General features: G+C 43.4%; 2 protein-coding genes across 7 annotated transcripts in view; one reads left to right on the plus strand and one right to left on the minus strand.

Moving 5' to 3' along the window:
* STX8 (syntaxin 8) overlaps positions 1–15293 on the minus strand; it is a 260718-nt gene that overhangs the window by 213183 nt on the left and 32242 nt on the right. The gene's annotated exons all lie outside the window — the stretch shown is intronic.
* Positions 1092–1990, plus strand: LOC308253535 (lactoylglutathione lyase-like). Its single transcript, XM_080679118.1, has one exon. The coding sequence runs from the start codon at positions 1115–1117 to the stop codon at positions 1667–1669; it is 555 nt and encodes a 184-aa protein (XP_080535244.1). The 5' UTR covers positions 1092–1114; the 3' UTR covers positions 1670–1990.

Raw genomic sequence — 15293 nt, forward strand, 5'->3', positions numbered from 1 at the left:
ATATAGTACTTTTCAAATTGAAAGTATTAAATAGGCTTTTCAAAAAATCAACTAACGAACTTACAACATGGGGTATATAAGTAGCTCCTCTTTCTTCTTCCTGCTTATTCGTAGACTAGAATTCTCCCTTTTCAATTCCCAGATGATTTTTACAATTTAATTAATGTATACAGGGGTATCAAATCTTTTTATTTTTCCTGTCAAAACTCACAATTACACCAATAGTTAGGGACTGCAATTCAAAACAAGATACCATATGTCACTCATCAAATTGGCAAAACCCAATAAGTTCCATCACACTCTGACAGCCACGGTGTAGGGAAATGGGATCCTATATATTGCTGGAGGGGATGTAAAGCATTACAACTTTCAAGAAACAGACATGGCAGGACCTGTTAAATTTGAATACCCATACCTTTTGTCCCCACTTTGGGGATTCTGTCCTACAGAAATTGAAGCCACACTTTTTTTTTTAATATATTTCTTTATTGATTTCAGAGAGGAAGGAAGAGGGAGAGAGAGATAGAAGCATCAATGATGAGGGAGAATCATTGATCGGCCGCCTCCTGCACTGCCCCTACTGGGGATTGGAGCCCACAACCCAGGCATGTGCCCTTGGCCAGTATTGAACCTGGAACCCTTCAGTCCACAGGCTGACTGACACTCTATCCACTGAGCAAAACTGGCTAGGGCAAAGCCACACATTCTTTATGGATATTTGCTGCAATATTGTTTGTAATGACAAAAAAACTAAACAACCCAATATCCATCAAATGGGGAGTGGTTGTAATGACTGCATATTCATACTGTGGAATAATGTAGCTACTGAAAAGAATTTTGGTAGATCTATTGATTTGGAGTAATGCCCAAATGTAAATGAAGAAAGTAAATTACAGCCCTGGCTCCCTCGGTTGGGTATTGTGCCGTGTACCAAGAGGTTGCTGGTTGGATTCCAGGTCAGGGAACATGCCTGGGTTTGGGGACTGAACCCCAGTAGGGGTTGTGCAGGGGATAGCCGATTGATGGTTGACTCTCACATTGATGTTTCTTTCTCTCCTTTCCTCTCTCTAAAAAAATCAATAAAGACTTTCGTCCGTGATACAGCAGTGCAGCCATGGCAGAACCGCAGCCCGCGTCTGGCGGCCTTACCGACCAGGCTGCCCTCGGTTGTTGCTCGGACCCGGACCCCAGCACCAAGGATTTTCTGTTGCAGCAGACCATGCTGCGAATTAAGGATCCTAAGAAGTCTTTGGATTTTTATACTAGAGTTCTTGGAATGACGCTACTCCAAAAATTAGATTTTCCCACCATGAAATTTTCACTCTATTTCTTGGCTTATGAGGATAAAAATGACATCCCAAAAGATAAAGATGAAAAGGTAGCATGGGTATTCTCCAGAAAAGCTACACTTGAACTGACACACAATTGGGGCACTGAGGAGGATGAGACCCAGAGTTACCACAGCGGCAACTCAGACCCTCGAGGGTTTGGTCACATTGGAATTGCAGTTCCTGATATACATGGTGCTTGCAAAAGATTTGAAGAACTGGGAGTCAAATTTGTGAAGAAGCCTGACAATGGTAAAATGAAAAGCCTGGCATTTATTCAAGATCCTGATGGCTACTGGATTGAAATTTTGAATCCTAACAAAATGATAACTATTATTTAGGTCTGTGAGAATACCGCTTTGAGATTTCCATAAAGATACTGTGGGAATTAAAAAAGAGAGACAGGGAACTTGGATATATTCAGATAACAGAAGCATCGAGGACTGATGGTGCATTGTCTCAATTCAAATTATTCTTAAGTGCATTTCCCTCCCTATTTCAGCTGTGCTTTCCACCGACCTGATCAGTCCCTCTAGTTTTAAACAGTGCTTTGCCTTGTGTCCTTGAATGTGGTTGTATAACATTAGTTTTCTAGGTAATGATTAGAACAGTTCCCTTCAGAGGCTGCATTTGCCTTCTCCCTCCTAATATGACCTCTCTACAAGTCCGCCTTTGAATCATCATTTAAAAAAAACACATTTAGCAGAAACCGGTTTGGCTCAGTGGATAGAGCATCGGCCTGCGGACTGGGGGGTCCCACGTTCGATTCCGGTCAAGGGCATGTACCTTGGTTGCGGGCACATCCCCAGTGGGAGGTGTGCAGGAGGCAGCTGATCGATGTTTCTCTCTCATCGATGTTTCTAGCTCTCTATCCCTCTCCCTTCCTCTCTGTAAAAAATCAATAAAATATATTTTAAAAAAAACACAAAAAAAATAAACAAAATAAAAAATAAAAAATAAAAAAATCAATAAAAATATTAATAAATAAATGAGATTACTATGCTAAGTGAAACAAACCAATCAGAGAAAGACAAATATCACATGATCTCACTTATATATAGAGTCAAATGAACACAATAAACTGACAAATAAAACTGAACCAGTGGCATGGAAATATAAAACAGACTAATAAATCTCAGAGGATAGGGGAGGAGGTTAGGAAGAGATTAACCAAAGAACTTATATGCATTTATGCATTGACCATGGACACAGACAATAGGGTGGTGAAGACCTGGGGCAGGGTGGGAACCATTGGAGAGGGGTAATGAGGGGGAAAAGGGGGACATCTGTAATACTCTTAACAATAATGATTTTTTTTAAAGTGGGGGGAGGTAAGAGGACTTGTATGCATGCATATAAGCATAACCAATGGACACAGACACTAGGGGAGTGAGGGCATGTGCTGGGGGGTGGGGGTGGCCGGGGAGAGGTCAATGGGGGACAAAGGAGACTTACGTAATACTATCTGTAATACTTTCAACAATAAAGAATTTTAAAAAAATAAAAAAGAATTATGGAATATGTACAATACAATTCTGTTCTCATTAAAAAATAGGAAAAGAAAACATATTTATATAAAAACATGGGTAAATATTTATATAAGCACAGATAAGTGTGGGGAAGGAAACCCTCCAAACAGTTAACACTGTTACTTTAGGAGAATGACACTGAAGGGAAAGAAAAGGAGAGAAGCTATTAACTTTTGGGTTACACCTCTCTATGGTTTGACTTGTTATAATGAACATGTATCACGTTGATAATTTGTTTTAAATCCAATAAAGATGAGCCATGTTCCCAGGGGGAGGTGAGACAGGGGAAGGGGAACAGATGCCCACAAAAGCAAACGATAACAAGTGAAGATTATTAGAAAGAAATATTGAAAGCAAACCCTCTTCTTTCAAAATTAAGAATGGGAAATAAAAACTAAGATTAAAAAACACAGAAATCAAGCAGCTTTTTCCAGGGGGAAAGAGCAATGGAAGAGAAAGACATGAAAGGAAAAGGCAAGAAAGGAAGATGAAAGCAAGAGAAAGAAAGAACCGACTGGGGATGGGGCAAATGTCTAGAGTCACTGAGAAGAAAGCTTAAAATGACAAATAGGTTTTTGTTACACAAAGGAGGAGGGAGAAGATGAGAGAAAACTGGAAAAAGTGAGACAGGTCTTTTTCTAAAATCAGGCAGTATAAGCAATCAACATTCTCTCCTTACTTTCAAGGGGGAAAAATGCTAACTTTCCAAAATCTAGAAACTAGAATCAATGATCTAGTAACTTTCCTCTTCTATTGACTTATATCTCCATCTTGTGGTCTGTTCAGAATACAGCTCTTTGTGTGAGTGTGTGTTTGTATGTATACAAATGTATGCATGAATATGCATGAGTGTAAGTATATATATATATGGTTATAAACATATATCAGTATACTTAGTAATATACATGTATTACAAATACTTATTATCTACACTAATAAAAGAGAAAGATGCAAATTGACCATACCTCCACTACACCAACCAGCCAATCAGGATGAGTATGCAAATTAACCTGAAAAGATGGCGGCGGCCCTGCCTACCAGCCACTCTGGACCTGTGGAAGTCAGAGAAGTCGGGCGCCAGCACCTGAGGCTGGCTGCGGCCATGGAGACCAAGAAGCTAACTGCCCCGTGATCCCAGACCGCAGCCAGCAGCAGAAGCCTTACGTCCACCACCCCATATCCTGGGGGAGACGGAGAAACCGGGCCCCAGCGCCTGAGACTGGCTGTAGCCCGGGAAAAGAAGAAGCCGCCTGCCCGTGATCCTAGGCCGCAGCCAGCTGCAGAAGCCTCACATCCGCCTGCCCCACGTCCTGGGGGAGACAGAGAAACCGGGCCCCAATGCCTGAGGCTGGCTACAGCCTGGGAAAAGAAGCCGCCTGCCCCCTGATCCCAGGCTGCAGCCAGCAGCAGAAGCCTCATGTCTGCCCGTCCTAGGGGAGACCGAGAAACTGGCCCCAGTGCCTGAGTCTGGGTGTGGCCCAGGAGATGAAGAAGCTGCCTGCCCCCTGATCCCAGGCCGCAGCCAGCCAGAGAAGTCGCCCCCACTGCATCCCAGGAAGATGGAGAAGCCGCCCGCCAGTGATCCAGGCGCCAGGACCTGCAGCTGGCTACAGCCTGGTAGACAGAGAAGCTGCCCACCCCACAGTCCCAGGCACCAGTACCTGGGGCTGACTGTGGCCTGGGATACGGAGAACTGTGGCCTGGGAGATGGAGAAGCTGTCCAGCCCGCAGTCCCGGGAGCCAGCACTTGAGGCTGCAGCCCAGGCGAAGCCACCTGCCCACCATCCCCTAAGGCTGCAGCCGACCTAGGCACCTATGGCTGACCAGAATGAGGGAAGCCCGGATCCCAGGTGCATGTGGTCGGCTGGAGGAGGGAATCCTGGGTCCCGGGTGCGGGGCCAAGGCAGAGGTGGTTAGGGCAATCAAGCCAGCAGGGGAGCAGTTAGAAACGATCAGGCTGGCAGGCAGAAGCAGTTAGGGGCAATCAGGCAGGCAGGCGAGTGGTTAGGAACCAGCAGTTCTGGATTGTGAGAGTGATATCCGACTGCCGGTTATCCCCCGAGGGGTCCCAGATTGGAGAAGGTGCAGGCCAGGCTGAGGGACACCCCCCCGACACCCCAGTGCACGAATTTCATGCACCGGGCCTCTAGTATATCATAATTATATACATTGAGTGGCCAGATTATTATGATCTCTGAACGCATAATAATCTGGCCACTCAGTGTGTGTGTGTGTATGTGTGTGAGGCCCGGTGCATGAATTCGTGCATGGGTGGGGTCCAGCCAGCCTGGCCAGGCAGAGTGGATATGGGCAGATGGCTGGCCTGCCCGCTGGTTGAACTCCTGGTCAAGGGGACAATTTGTATATTAGCCTTTTATTATATAGTATATACACTGAGTGGCCAGATTATTATGCATTCAGAGATCATAATAATCTGGCCACTCAGTGTATAAGCATATATAAGTATAGATAAGTGTATTATAAGTATCCTATCTAATAAAAGAGTAATATGCAAATTGACTGTCACTCCAACACACAAAATGGATGCCCCCATGTGGTCAAAGATGGCTGTCCCCATGTGTACACAAGATGGCCACCACAAGATGGCCAGCAGGGGAGGGCAGTTGGGAGGGACCAGGCCTGCAAGGAAGGGCAGTTGGGGGCAATCAAGCCTGCAGGGGAGGGCAGTTAGGGGTGATCAGGCTGGCAGAGGAGGGAAGTTGGGGATGACCGGGCCTGCAGGGAAGGGCACTTGGGAGGGACCCAGGCCTGCAGGGGAGAGCAGTTGGAGGGGTGACCAGGCCTGCAGGGGAGGGCAATTGGGGGGGGGGGGACAAGGCCTGCAGGAGAGGGAAGTTGGGGGTGACCAGGCCTGCAGGGGAGGGAAGTTGGGGGTGATCAAGCCTGCAGGGGAGGGCAGTTAGGGGTGACCAGGCTGCCAGGGGAGGGCAGTTAGTGGTGACCAGGCCGGCAGGGGAGGGAAGTTAGGGGCAATAGGGGTGGCAGGGAAACAGGCATCAATCAGGCTGGCAGGAGAGTGGTTAGGGGTGATCAGGCTGGCAGGCAGAAGCGGTTAGGGGCAATCAGGAAGGCAGGCAGGTGAGCAGTTGGGAGCCAGCAATCCTGGATTGTTAGAGGGATGTCCAACTGTCCATTTAGGCCCAGTCCTACTGGGATCGGGCCTAAACGGGCAGTCAGAAATCCCTCAAGGGGTCCCAGATTGGAGAGGGTGCAGGATGGGCTGAGGGACACCCCCCCCCCCCATGCACGAATTTCATGCACCGGGCCTCTAGTACTTATATACTCATACTTACATACATTCAGTACATATGTATAATACATGTGTATTATAAAAATGTTTATGTGTAAATATGTACTTACATACAAATTTTTAAATTCAAGTAGAACACATAAATAGAAAAACCATAGTGTATATAGCTCAAACATAATTCACTAAGTGAACACCCCAGCTAATCCCCACCCAAGGCATAAACAGAGCACTAGCAGAACTCTAGGGTCCCTCGTGCCCCCTTCTAGTCCCTCTCCCCAAGAGGGAGACACTTTTGTGATATTAATACCATAAATAAATTAGCCTTCACAGGAATGGAATCATACAGTATGTACTCTTCTGTCCAGCTCACTTCACTCAACATTCTGTTTGTGAGATTCATCCATTGTGTGGTGTGTAGTTGTAGACTGTGACGTCCCATTTGCTGTGTAGTATCATTGTATAAATATGTCATGATGTATAGTGTTGAAATTCTTTGGACTGTTTCCAGGCAGGACTATTAAGAATAATGCTACTGTAAACACAGTTCTGCACATGTCCTATGTACACTTCCATTTTAGGAGATACAATCAAAGAATTTTCCCAAGTGGTTGTACAACTGAGAGTATATTAGAACTCCAGTCACTGCACATCCTAGCAACACGTGAATTGTCTGTTGTTTTAATTCTGGTTGGTGTACTAATATGACATCATGGTTTTAGTTTGCAATTTCCTGATGACTAGTGAAGTTGAACACCTTTTCATATGTTCATCAGTCACTGGATATTTTCTTTGGTGAAGTCCAACTTCGTTGTTTTGCCTATCTGTCTTCTGTCTGCTTTTCTTCTTAATTATAGGGGTTCTTTAAATATGCCAGTACAACTCCTGAGACTGATAAATGTGCTGCAGATATAGATTCCTGTTCTGGGACTTGTCTTTTTGCTCTCTTTTTGATATCTTTAAATAAAAAGAATTTCTTATTTTAATGGAATCCAACTTACCATGTATTTCCTTCATAGTTAGTCCTTTTTCTGTTCTGTTTAATAAATCTTTGCCTATCTCGAGGCCATAGGCAAAGATTTCTAAAAGCTTTCTAGTTTTACCTTTCACATTTAGATCTACAATCCTTTTGGAATTGGTTTTTATGGTGGGTGACAGCAGAGGCAGAGATTCATTTTTCCATATGGCTAGCCAGTTGACCTAGCACTATTTACTGAAGAGGTCATTTTTTCCTCCACAGCACTGCAGTGTCACCTTTGTCATAAATCAAGAGACAATACATGTGTGGGACTGTTTCTGGACTCTATTTTGTTCCACTGGTTTAATTGCCTATCCCCCTGCCAACACCACACTGCAGCTTTGATGTAAGAGTTGATAACATAATGTGAGTCCTTAAGCCTTTTGTTCTTCCAAATTGCCTTGGCTTTCCTTGGCTCATCGAAATGCCATTTAAATCTCAGAATCAGCTTAAGTGACAAACAGAAACAAAATAAAAAAACTGGCTGGTGACACTACAGATCAATTTTGGGTGTGAGTGTGTGTTTTTTTTGGGGGGGGGGTTGTTGTTTGTTTTGTTTTGTTTTAAATATATTTTTATTGATTTCAGAAAGGAAGGGAGACGAAGAGGGATAGAAACATCAATGATGAGAGAGAATCATTAATTGGCTGCCACCTGCATACCCCATACTGCGAATCAAGCCTGCAACTCAGGCATATGCCCTGACCGGGGATCAAACTGCAACCTCCTGGTTCATAGGTAGATGCTCAACCACTGAGCCACGCCGGGCAGGCCTCAATTTTGAACCTACAGCTCAATTTTGAGATAACTGACATCTTTACAGTATTGAGTCTTCCCATCTCTAAACATGGTATACCTTCTAGTAGGTTTTCCTTAATTTCTCTAAAGAGGTGTCATGTGCCTTTCATTTGATTCATTCCTACATATTTCATGCTTTTCATGCTACTATAAATAGCTTCTTTTCATCGTTTTCATTTGATATTTCTTCGTTTCCAGCTTTCAAAACCTGAGGAGAAACACTACCAGGTTGCTATTGCTAACCTGTTTGTAAACAGACTATGCAACTTTTAAAGGATTTCAGGATTTAATGTAATCCCAATTAAAAAACGAACAGTAGTGTTCCCTTTTTTGATATTTGATTAGCTGATTCAAGAGTTCACACCAAAAAAACACACAACAAAGCTCTTTTTCTTTTTTTACAAAGCTCTTTAAAAAAAAAGCACAATGACAGAAGACGAGCCCTATCATATAATAAGACATAATAAAGCCTTAAAATTAACGGTACTAGCACCATTAGTAGATAAAGGGACCAATGGAACACATTACAAAGTCCAGAAATAGTCATAAATATGTATGGGATTGTATTATATAAATCTCACCATCTCAAAATGTGTGAGGAAAAGATGGATGACTCAATAAAAAAATGTAGTCAGTCACAAAAATAAGGTAGCCAAGTAGGAAAAAAGTTGGATTCATACTCTGCCAAATTAATTTCCAAATAGATCAAATATTTAACAGTTAAAAAATAAAATCATGAAAGCACTAAAAAAAAGCACAGGATAATTTCTTCATGACCTTGGTTCACTATACCTATATATAATAACTACATAAAACACTACTAAGAAATACCTAAAACTATCTTCAAATATTAGATAGGATACAAAAGTTTAGTAACACTCTCTTTGGGGAAGACTATAGGGAAATAGGCACTCACATAAATTGCTAGCACAAGTCTAAACTGGTTCTGTGAAAATTATAAATGCATACCCTTTGACCCAACCATCCTACTTCTGAGAACTTATCTAGACATAAACTTTGTATGTAATACCTCACATATAAGGTTATTCATCACTTTACTTTTACAATAGAAAACATATATGTATTAAACAAATATGTGTATAATGTAACAAAATGAAAAAAAACACACATTATCTCTTAATAGGAGACTATTAAGTTAGATAAAATATGGGACATAAATGAAATATAAGGCTATGAAAACTAATAACAAAACCCTATGTGCTGCTTCGGGAAGATCTCCAAGATATCTGATTAGGTGACAAAAGAATGATGTAGAATTGTATGTATAATATGCTACCATTTGTGTAAAAGATGGCCGGAAAGCCTGGCTGGCATGGCTCAATGGCTGAGTGTCGACTTACAAACCAGAAGGTCACAGTGCAATTCCCAGTCAGGGCACATGCCCAGGTTGCAGGCTAGATCCCCAGTGGGGGGCATGCAGGAGGCAACTATCAATGACTCTCTCTAATCACTGATGTTTCTCTCTCTCTCTCCCTCCCCCTTCCTCTCTCTGAAATCAATTTAATAAAAAACACACCATATATTTTTTAAAAATTTGAAAAAAGATGGCAGGAAATAAAAAAATATATTCATATTTTCCAGCAAATACTTATGAGAACCCTGGAAGGATATGCCAAACATTAACAGTAATACGTATGTACAAGAGGTGGGGGACATAGTGGGAGGGAGGCTTTTGACTGAATACTGTTACATGCTTTTAAAATTTCTTAGCATGGGAACGTATTACTTATGCAAAGTATACCCTTCTTCCTCTCCTATTGTTTTTTGTAGTGTATCTGAGAGGAGGGGGTCTGAAGATAAAGATAACACACCGACAGTGAAGACCTGGGTCTGTGGAAACATTGCTGGGCTGTAGAGTTAACCGTCTCTCTCAATTCTCTAATTTGGAAGTTCTTATATGAAAAATAGAGGCCTGGTGTACAAAATTTGTGCACGAGGGGGTGTCCCTCAGCCCAGCCTGCACCCTCTCTAATCTGGGACCACTTGGGGGGTGTCCAACTACAGGTTTAGGCCCGATCCCCTAAACTGGCAGTCGGACATCCCTCTCACAATCCAGGACTGCTGGCTCCTAACCACTCACCTGCCTGCCTGCCTAATTTCCCCTAACCACTCTGCCTGCCAGCCTGATAGCCCCCTAACCACTACCCTGCCAGCATGATTGTCCCCAACTGCCCTCCCCTGCTGGTCTGATTGCCTCCAACTGCCTTCCCCTGTGGGGCTGAGGGGACTGGGGGACTGAGGCTGGATGAGGCACACGGCACCTGCCACCCCCTCAGCAGGGCTGAGGGGACTGGGGGACTGAAGTTGGATGAGGCGGGGCTGAAGGGACTGGGGAACTCTGGCTAGATGAGGCGGGGCTGAGGGGACTGGGCACTGCCATCTTATGGCTGTGGGCGCCACCATTTTGTGAGGGCATGATGGTCAATTAGCATATTCCCTCTTTGTTAGATAGGATGGTTTTCCTATTTCTGTCATTTTGAGCAGGGTTAGCTATTACTTGCAGCTGAGGGCATCCTTATTGCTACACTAGCGTGGTAGCTGAACCAGACAATGCCTGGCTGGGCAGAGGGGTGAAGAACAGTAAGCTCCGTGTTCTTTTTCAGACACTCTGCATGCTTTACTAGTCCTCCTCCTCTCTCTGCTGAGACCACCTCCCTTGCAGTCTTCATTGCACTTGCCCTTTGGCACTTAATTTCTCTTATGCTGTGGATTTTTTGTTTTTGCTTATGTTTCCCCTACCTGACTGAACTCTTTCAGAATGAGCATTATGAAAGATGAACAAGTCCTACCAGAGTCACCTCGCAGCTTACGACATGTGCCTCTATTAACTCCTGATTCTAATCTTTGCTGACTAAGAAGGTAGCTAGACTGCACCAAAGTTACCTACTGTTCCACCAAACTACCCAAATAATCAGTGAGGCAGAGACAAAGCAATATGCTTCTCCAAGTCCCATTTCATTTTCCTCTTCGTGAACACAGGCAAAGACTACATTTCCTAGCCCTCCTTGCAGTTAGGTTGAAGCCATGCGACTGGTTATGGCCAATGAGCTGTAGTTATGAAAATTCCAGGCTACAGCACATAAGTGGGGTACAAATGCTCCATTCCCTCTCTCTTCTCATGTCATAGTGAACATGAAGGCCTTGTGTCAAGACAGCACAGCCACAGGCAAGAACAACCTAAATCCCCAAATCACATCTTTTTTTTCTTTTCCATTGGCTTTTAGAGAGAGTTGAAGAGGGAGGGAAAGACAGAGAGAAATATCAATGTGAGAAACACATCAATTGGTTGCCTCCTGCACAAGCCCCAACCAGAGCCCCGCTGGGGAGGAGCCTGTAACTGAGGTACGTGCCCTTGACTAGAATCAAACCCAAACTTGGGACCCTTCAATCCCCAGGCCAACGCTCTAGCCACTGAGTCAAACAGGCTAGGGCCCTGAGTCATGTCTTGAAGGCAGTGGCCTGGAGCACCACCAGGCTTTAGATGAGGCAGGAAAAATAAAGCTTTCATGGGAGAAACTCCTGAGATTCCCAGGGTGGGTTTGTTACCGGAGCCCAGCCTATCATATCCTGACTCAACCCTTCAATCAACAAAAATATACTGAGGGCCTATTACCAGTATATACTCAACTCTGTGCTAGGTGTTATGAAAGATATAGAAAACAAAGCAGATTTTTTTTTTTTTCATTGAGCAAATATCTATCGAGCACTGTGCTAGGCTTTGGTCCCCAGGTAAATTAGCTCCCCACTGATATTCTCTCAACATACAGTACTTTTCTGCTGCACTTACTTGTATCATTCTTTAATTCACGTCTGTCTTCCTTACTGCGCTGTATATAGCTCAAATGCATAAAATAGATGTTTTTGTTATTTTGGTCATTTTGCTACCACATTTCCAGTACTATTGGTTGGTACATAGTAGGCACTCAATAAATACACACTTAATGAAAGAAGGCTTCTATTTACAACATTTTTGCTACCTTAACTATTTTTTATTAAAATAGCAGGGAATTTTAATGTTCTTAATTATACTTAACATAACCTTGGTTCAACTATCCTTATACTCAATGAAACAGAGAAAAGCAAAGCCTTTCTGATTTCAGCACATCCTTTACAGGTCAGAAAACCTAGGAAACTAGTGTATTTCTGGGACATAAGATAAATTATTACTGCTTGTCCATTGTCTCACATGAGCAGGCTAATGATGCAGGTGGATATTTCTTAGCAATTTCCTACTTCTAGAAGAGTAGGCTGGTCATGTGTTAATAACTTTAAGCAACACAAAGTATAAATCAATGATTCTTTAGAAAATCTCAGTACTATCTGATACAAATCATGCTTCTTATAAACCAAGCTTAAAATTGCAATAAAACGTTCAATGGTTTAAAATGGGGGATGGACAGTACTTTTGATGTAATATTTAATGTTAATTTTTTTCCTGTCTACCTTGGCTGTGATATGAAATATATATTGCAAGTATCATACTTTCTTTAGCAGCTCAAATATCTGAAATTAAATTTAAATGAAATGTTTACATTTCATTATCATCTTCTACTCTTTAAATTTTAGCAATTAGTCTGCTTGTTAATATACCATTTCTGACAAATAACTACCATCTTAACCTCTAAATAACTTCCTATTTCCTATAATCCTTCATATAGTTGGTGGTGTGAAGATTCAAGGTTAGCCAATTAGCCACCCATTACAGCCCATTTAATCAGAGATGGTCACAGGCAGCGGAGTATGCGATGATTTTTTTTCCCTTTTACAGACAAAGATTTAAGTAATTGTGAGACTCAACAACACTCTCAAATATAAGGGGCAATAGGGTTTTCAATCAGAAGCTGTGTCATTCCTTCAGAAGTCATGGCTTATCTTCTAAGAGACACTGTCATGCAGAGACTTCTTTAACAAGTTTCCAAATGCCCTAAATTAGTCAACCATTGCTTATTTAGACCACGGTCTCACATCAAGGCTCTCTGCTTCCAAATAATGGCCAGTAATCCGTAGGTAAAGCTAACATCCCATCACATGACAGCTACACATTCAATTATGTGATTGCCACGTGAATGTCTATCTAAAGGAAATGTTAATCCAAGCTGAAGTTTCACAATACTCTTCGCTCCTTAACAAGGCCACCTCTGAGGAGGAAGAGAAAAGAGGAGTAGGGGGGATACAGAAGGACTCCTGGGAACAAGGGATGGGGAAGACAGAAAGGAGGCGAAGGATTTGGGTGTGAGTGGGAGAGGAGAAGGAGTACAGAAAGGTAACAGGAAAAAGAGAAAGAAGAAAGAGCTCTAGGACAAAGAACCAACAGGTTCCCAGTGAGTCCTGGTCAGGCAGACTGATCCGGGGGACTGCTGCCAGTTATCACGGGGCTTTGAAATACTGGTTAGCAAATGAACCCCCGTTCTCCAACAGTAAATGTCCTGCGGTGATAATCTAGCATTAATGACAAATGTGCCATAGACAGCACGTCTACAACATTTTAAAGTGCTGACAAGGCTTTCTGGCCACGTGTTTCTGTAGGTCAGGACCTAAAGGAAAGACATATGCCACCACCACCCTCCTGATATCAAGGCAGCCTACATTGATATCAAGAATTACAAAATCAAACAAAAATGTGGGAGAAATCCAGAGATTAGAGAAGCAAAAACCCTCGAGGAGCCAGAAGTAGAAACTGACCCTGAGGAGGACTGAGGAAGTCTTTGTAAGTCACTGGAAATACCAGACACACGGACAGGCAGAGAAGGGAATGAGGCTTCCCCAAAGATAGAGCTGAAAGGGCCTTGACAATTGGAATCAGAAATGATTAGGCAACCTGACAATCAGGAGGCAAAAGGGAAGGTTTTACGGTGAGCCGGAAATGTCATGTCTACAACTGAATTCAATCCTCAGAAGGCTAGGTCTAAGCAGAAGAATGATCAGGGTATAAGAAGTTGGGGATGGAAGAGAAGGCTTAAATGTGGAGTTAGGGGTTTAAAAAAAAAAGGCAAAAATAATACTCTGGCATAGGTAGGTGAATAAAGTCAAAGATCAGAAACTCTGACCTCAAATTAATCTACTTGTAGCCACCTACTTTTAACTTGAACATTTATTCATCCACTCATCTGTCCTTGCACTGCTTGACTCCAGTACAGTGGTCACCAAGTGGTGGTCCGTGAAGTCCGAAAGGTTGAGGACCGCTGCTCTAGTAAGTCTACAATGGTGCTATTCTCAGTTTCATCTTGGAGCATGTAAAAGAGCCTGGCTGGTTTCCTAAATTACTCCATCCCTCAAGACGTTGGTTATCGTTGCTTCATAGATTCTCCTCCATCCCCATGACGCCCCAGCTGCTCACCAAGTAAGACCTTTAGGCCCACCACGTGCACTAGCCTTAAACACAGGAGGAGCGGGGGGCAGGCCTAGTGAATGGACTTCAGAGGTCTCAATAGGCCTCCATCCCCAAACACCTCTGCCACCAATCTGCCATATTCCCTAAAACCCTCCCATCAGTTAATTTCCTTTAGACTCAAGGAGGTTTTAGCTAAACTACTCCAGAAGACAAGTCACTGCCAGCCATGGATTCCACTGTGAGATTGAATGCACAGCTGTTTAATAAGACAACAAGCAGCAAGCTGAGCACTGAGGAAGGGGAACAGAACAAGATTCGCAAGGGGAGAATGGGAGGGCAGAGGACCAGGGGCAGAGCATGGAACAAGACCGGCCATGGAGGCCAGGACTCCAGCACTCAGGGGGTGCAACAAGGACAGAAGGCCTCCTGGAAACAAAGGAGGCAGCATGAACCCCTCAACCCCCTCCTACCCTAAAGGTGCACTATGCTCCAAGAATAACGTCTTACATTTGTAAAGGTTTTAGAGCTTACAAAGCCCTTCACACAACAATCACCTCTTCTGGTCCACACAACAACGGAAAAGAGGCAGAACAAGGTCAATGATTTTGAAGCCCAGAAGACTGAGTAACTAGTAAGCAACAGAGCTGGATCCTTCCAACTCTTGGTCCAGCTTTTCGTGCACAGTGGTTGAGTGCCCATCTGAAGACACACAGACCTACTAGTAGAAGAAACCCAAACTCTGAGACTGATTCGTTTTAGAGTCTGTGCAAGTTATCTGACTCCTTTGAGCCTCAATTCCTCCTCTGCAAAATGGGGATGTAACAAAGATCTCCTGAGGAAGGTTCTTAAAAGAGCTTAGCATGGTGCCTGGCACACAGAAACCAAGCAGCAGACATAGCCATTAGCTCTCATTACTGGTATCCATGACACAAAGCAGGGCTCTAACCTGCCCTGTTAGGATCACCTGAGGTGCCCAGCATGACTTCCACCCAGGCCTCTC

Source organism: Plecotus auritus (genome assembly GCF_963455305.1).
Source record: "Plecotus auritus genome assembly, chromosome: 7".
NCBI lineage: Eukaryota > Metazoa > Chordata > Mammalia > Chiroptera > Vespertilionidae > Plecotus > Plecotus auritus.

What these genes read in the sequence shown, in the direction of transcription:
- LOC308253535 (XM_080679118.1), top strand. Translation starts at nt 1,115, where the DNA reads ATGGCAGAACCGCAGCCCGCGTCTGGCGGCCTTACCGACCAGGCTGCC.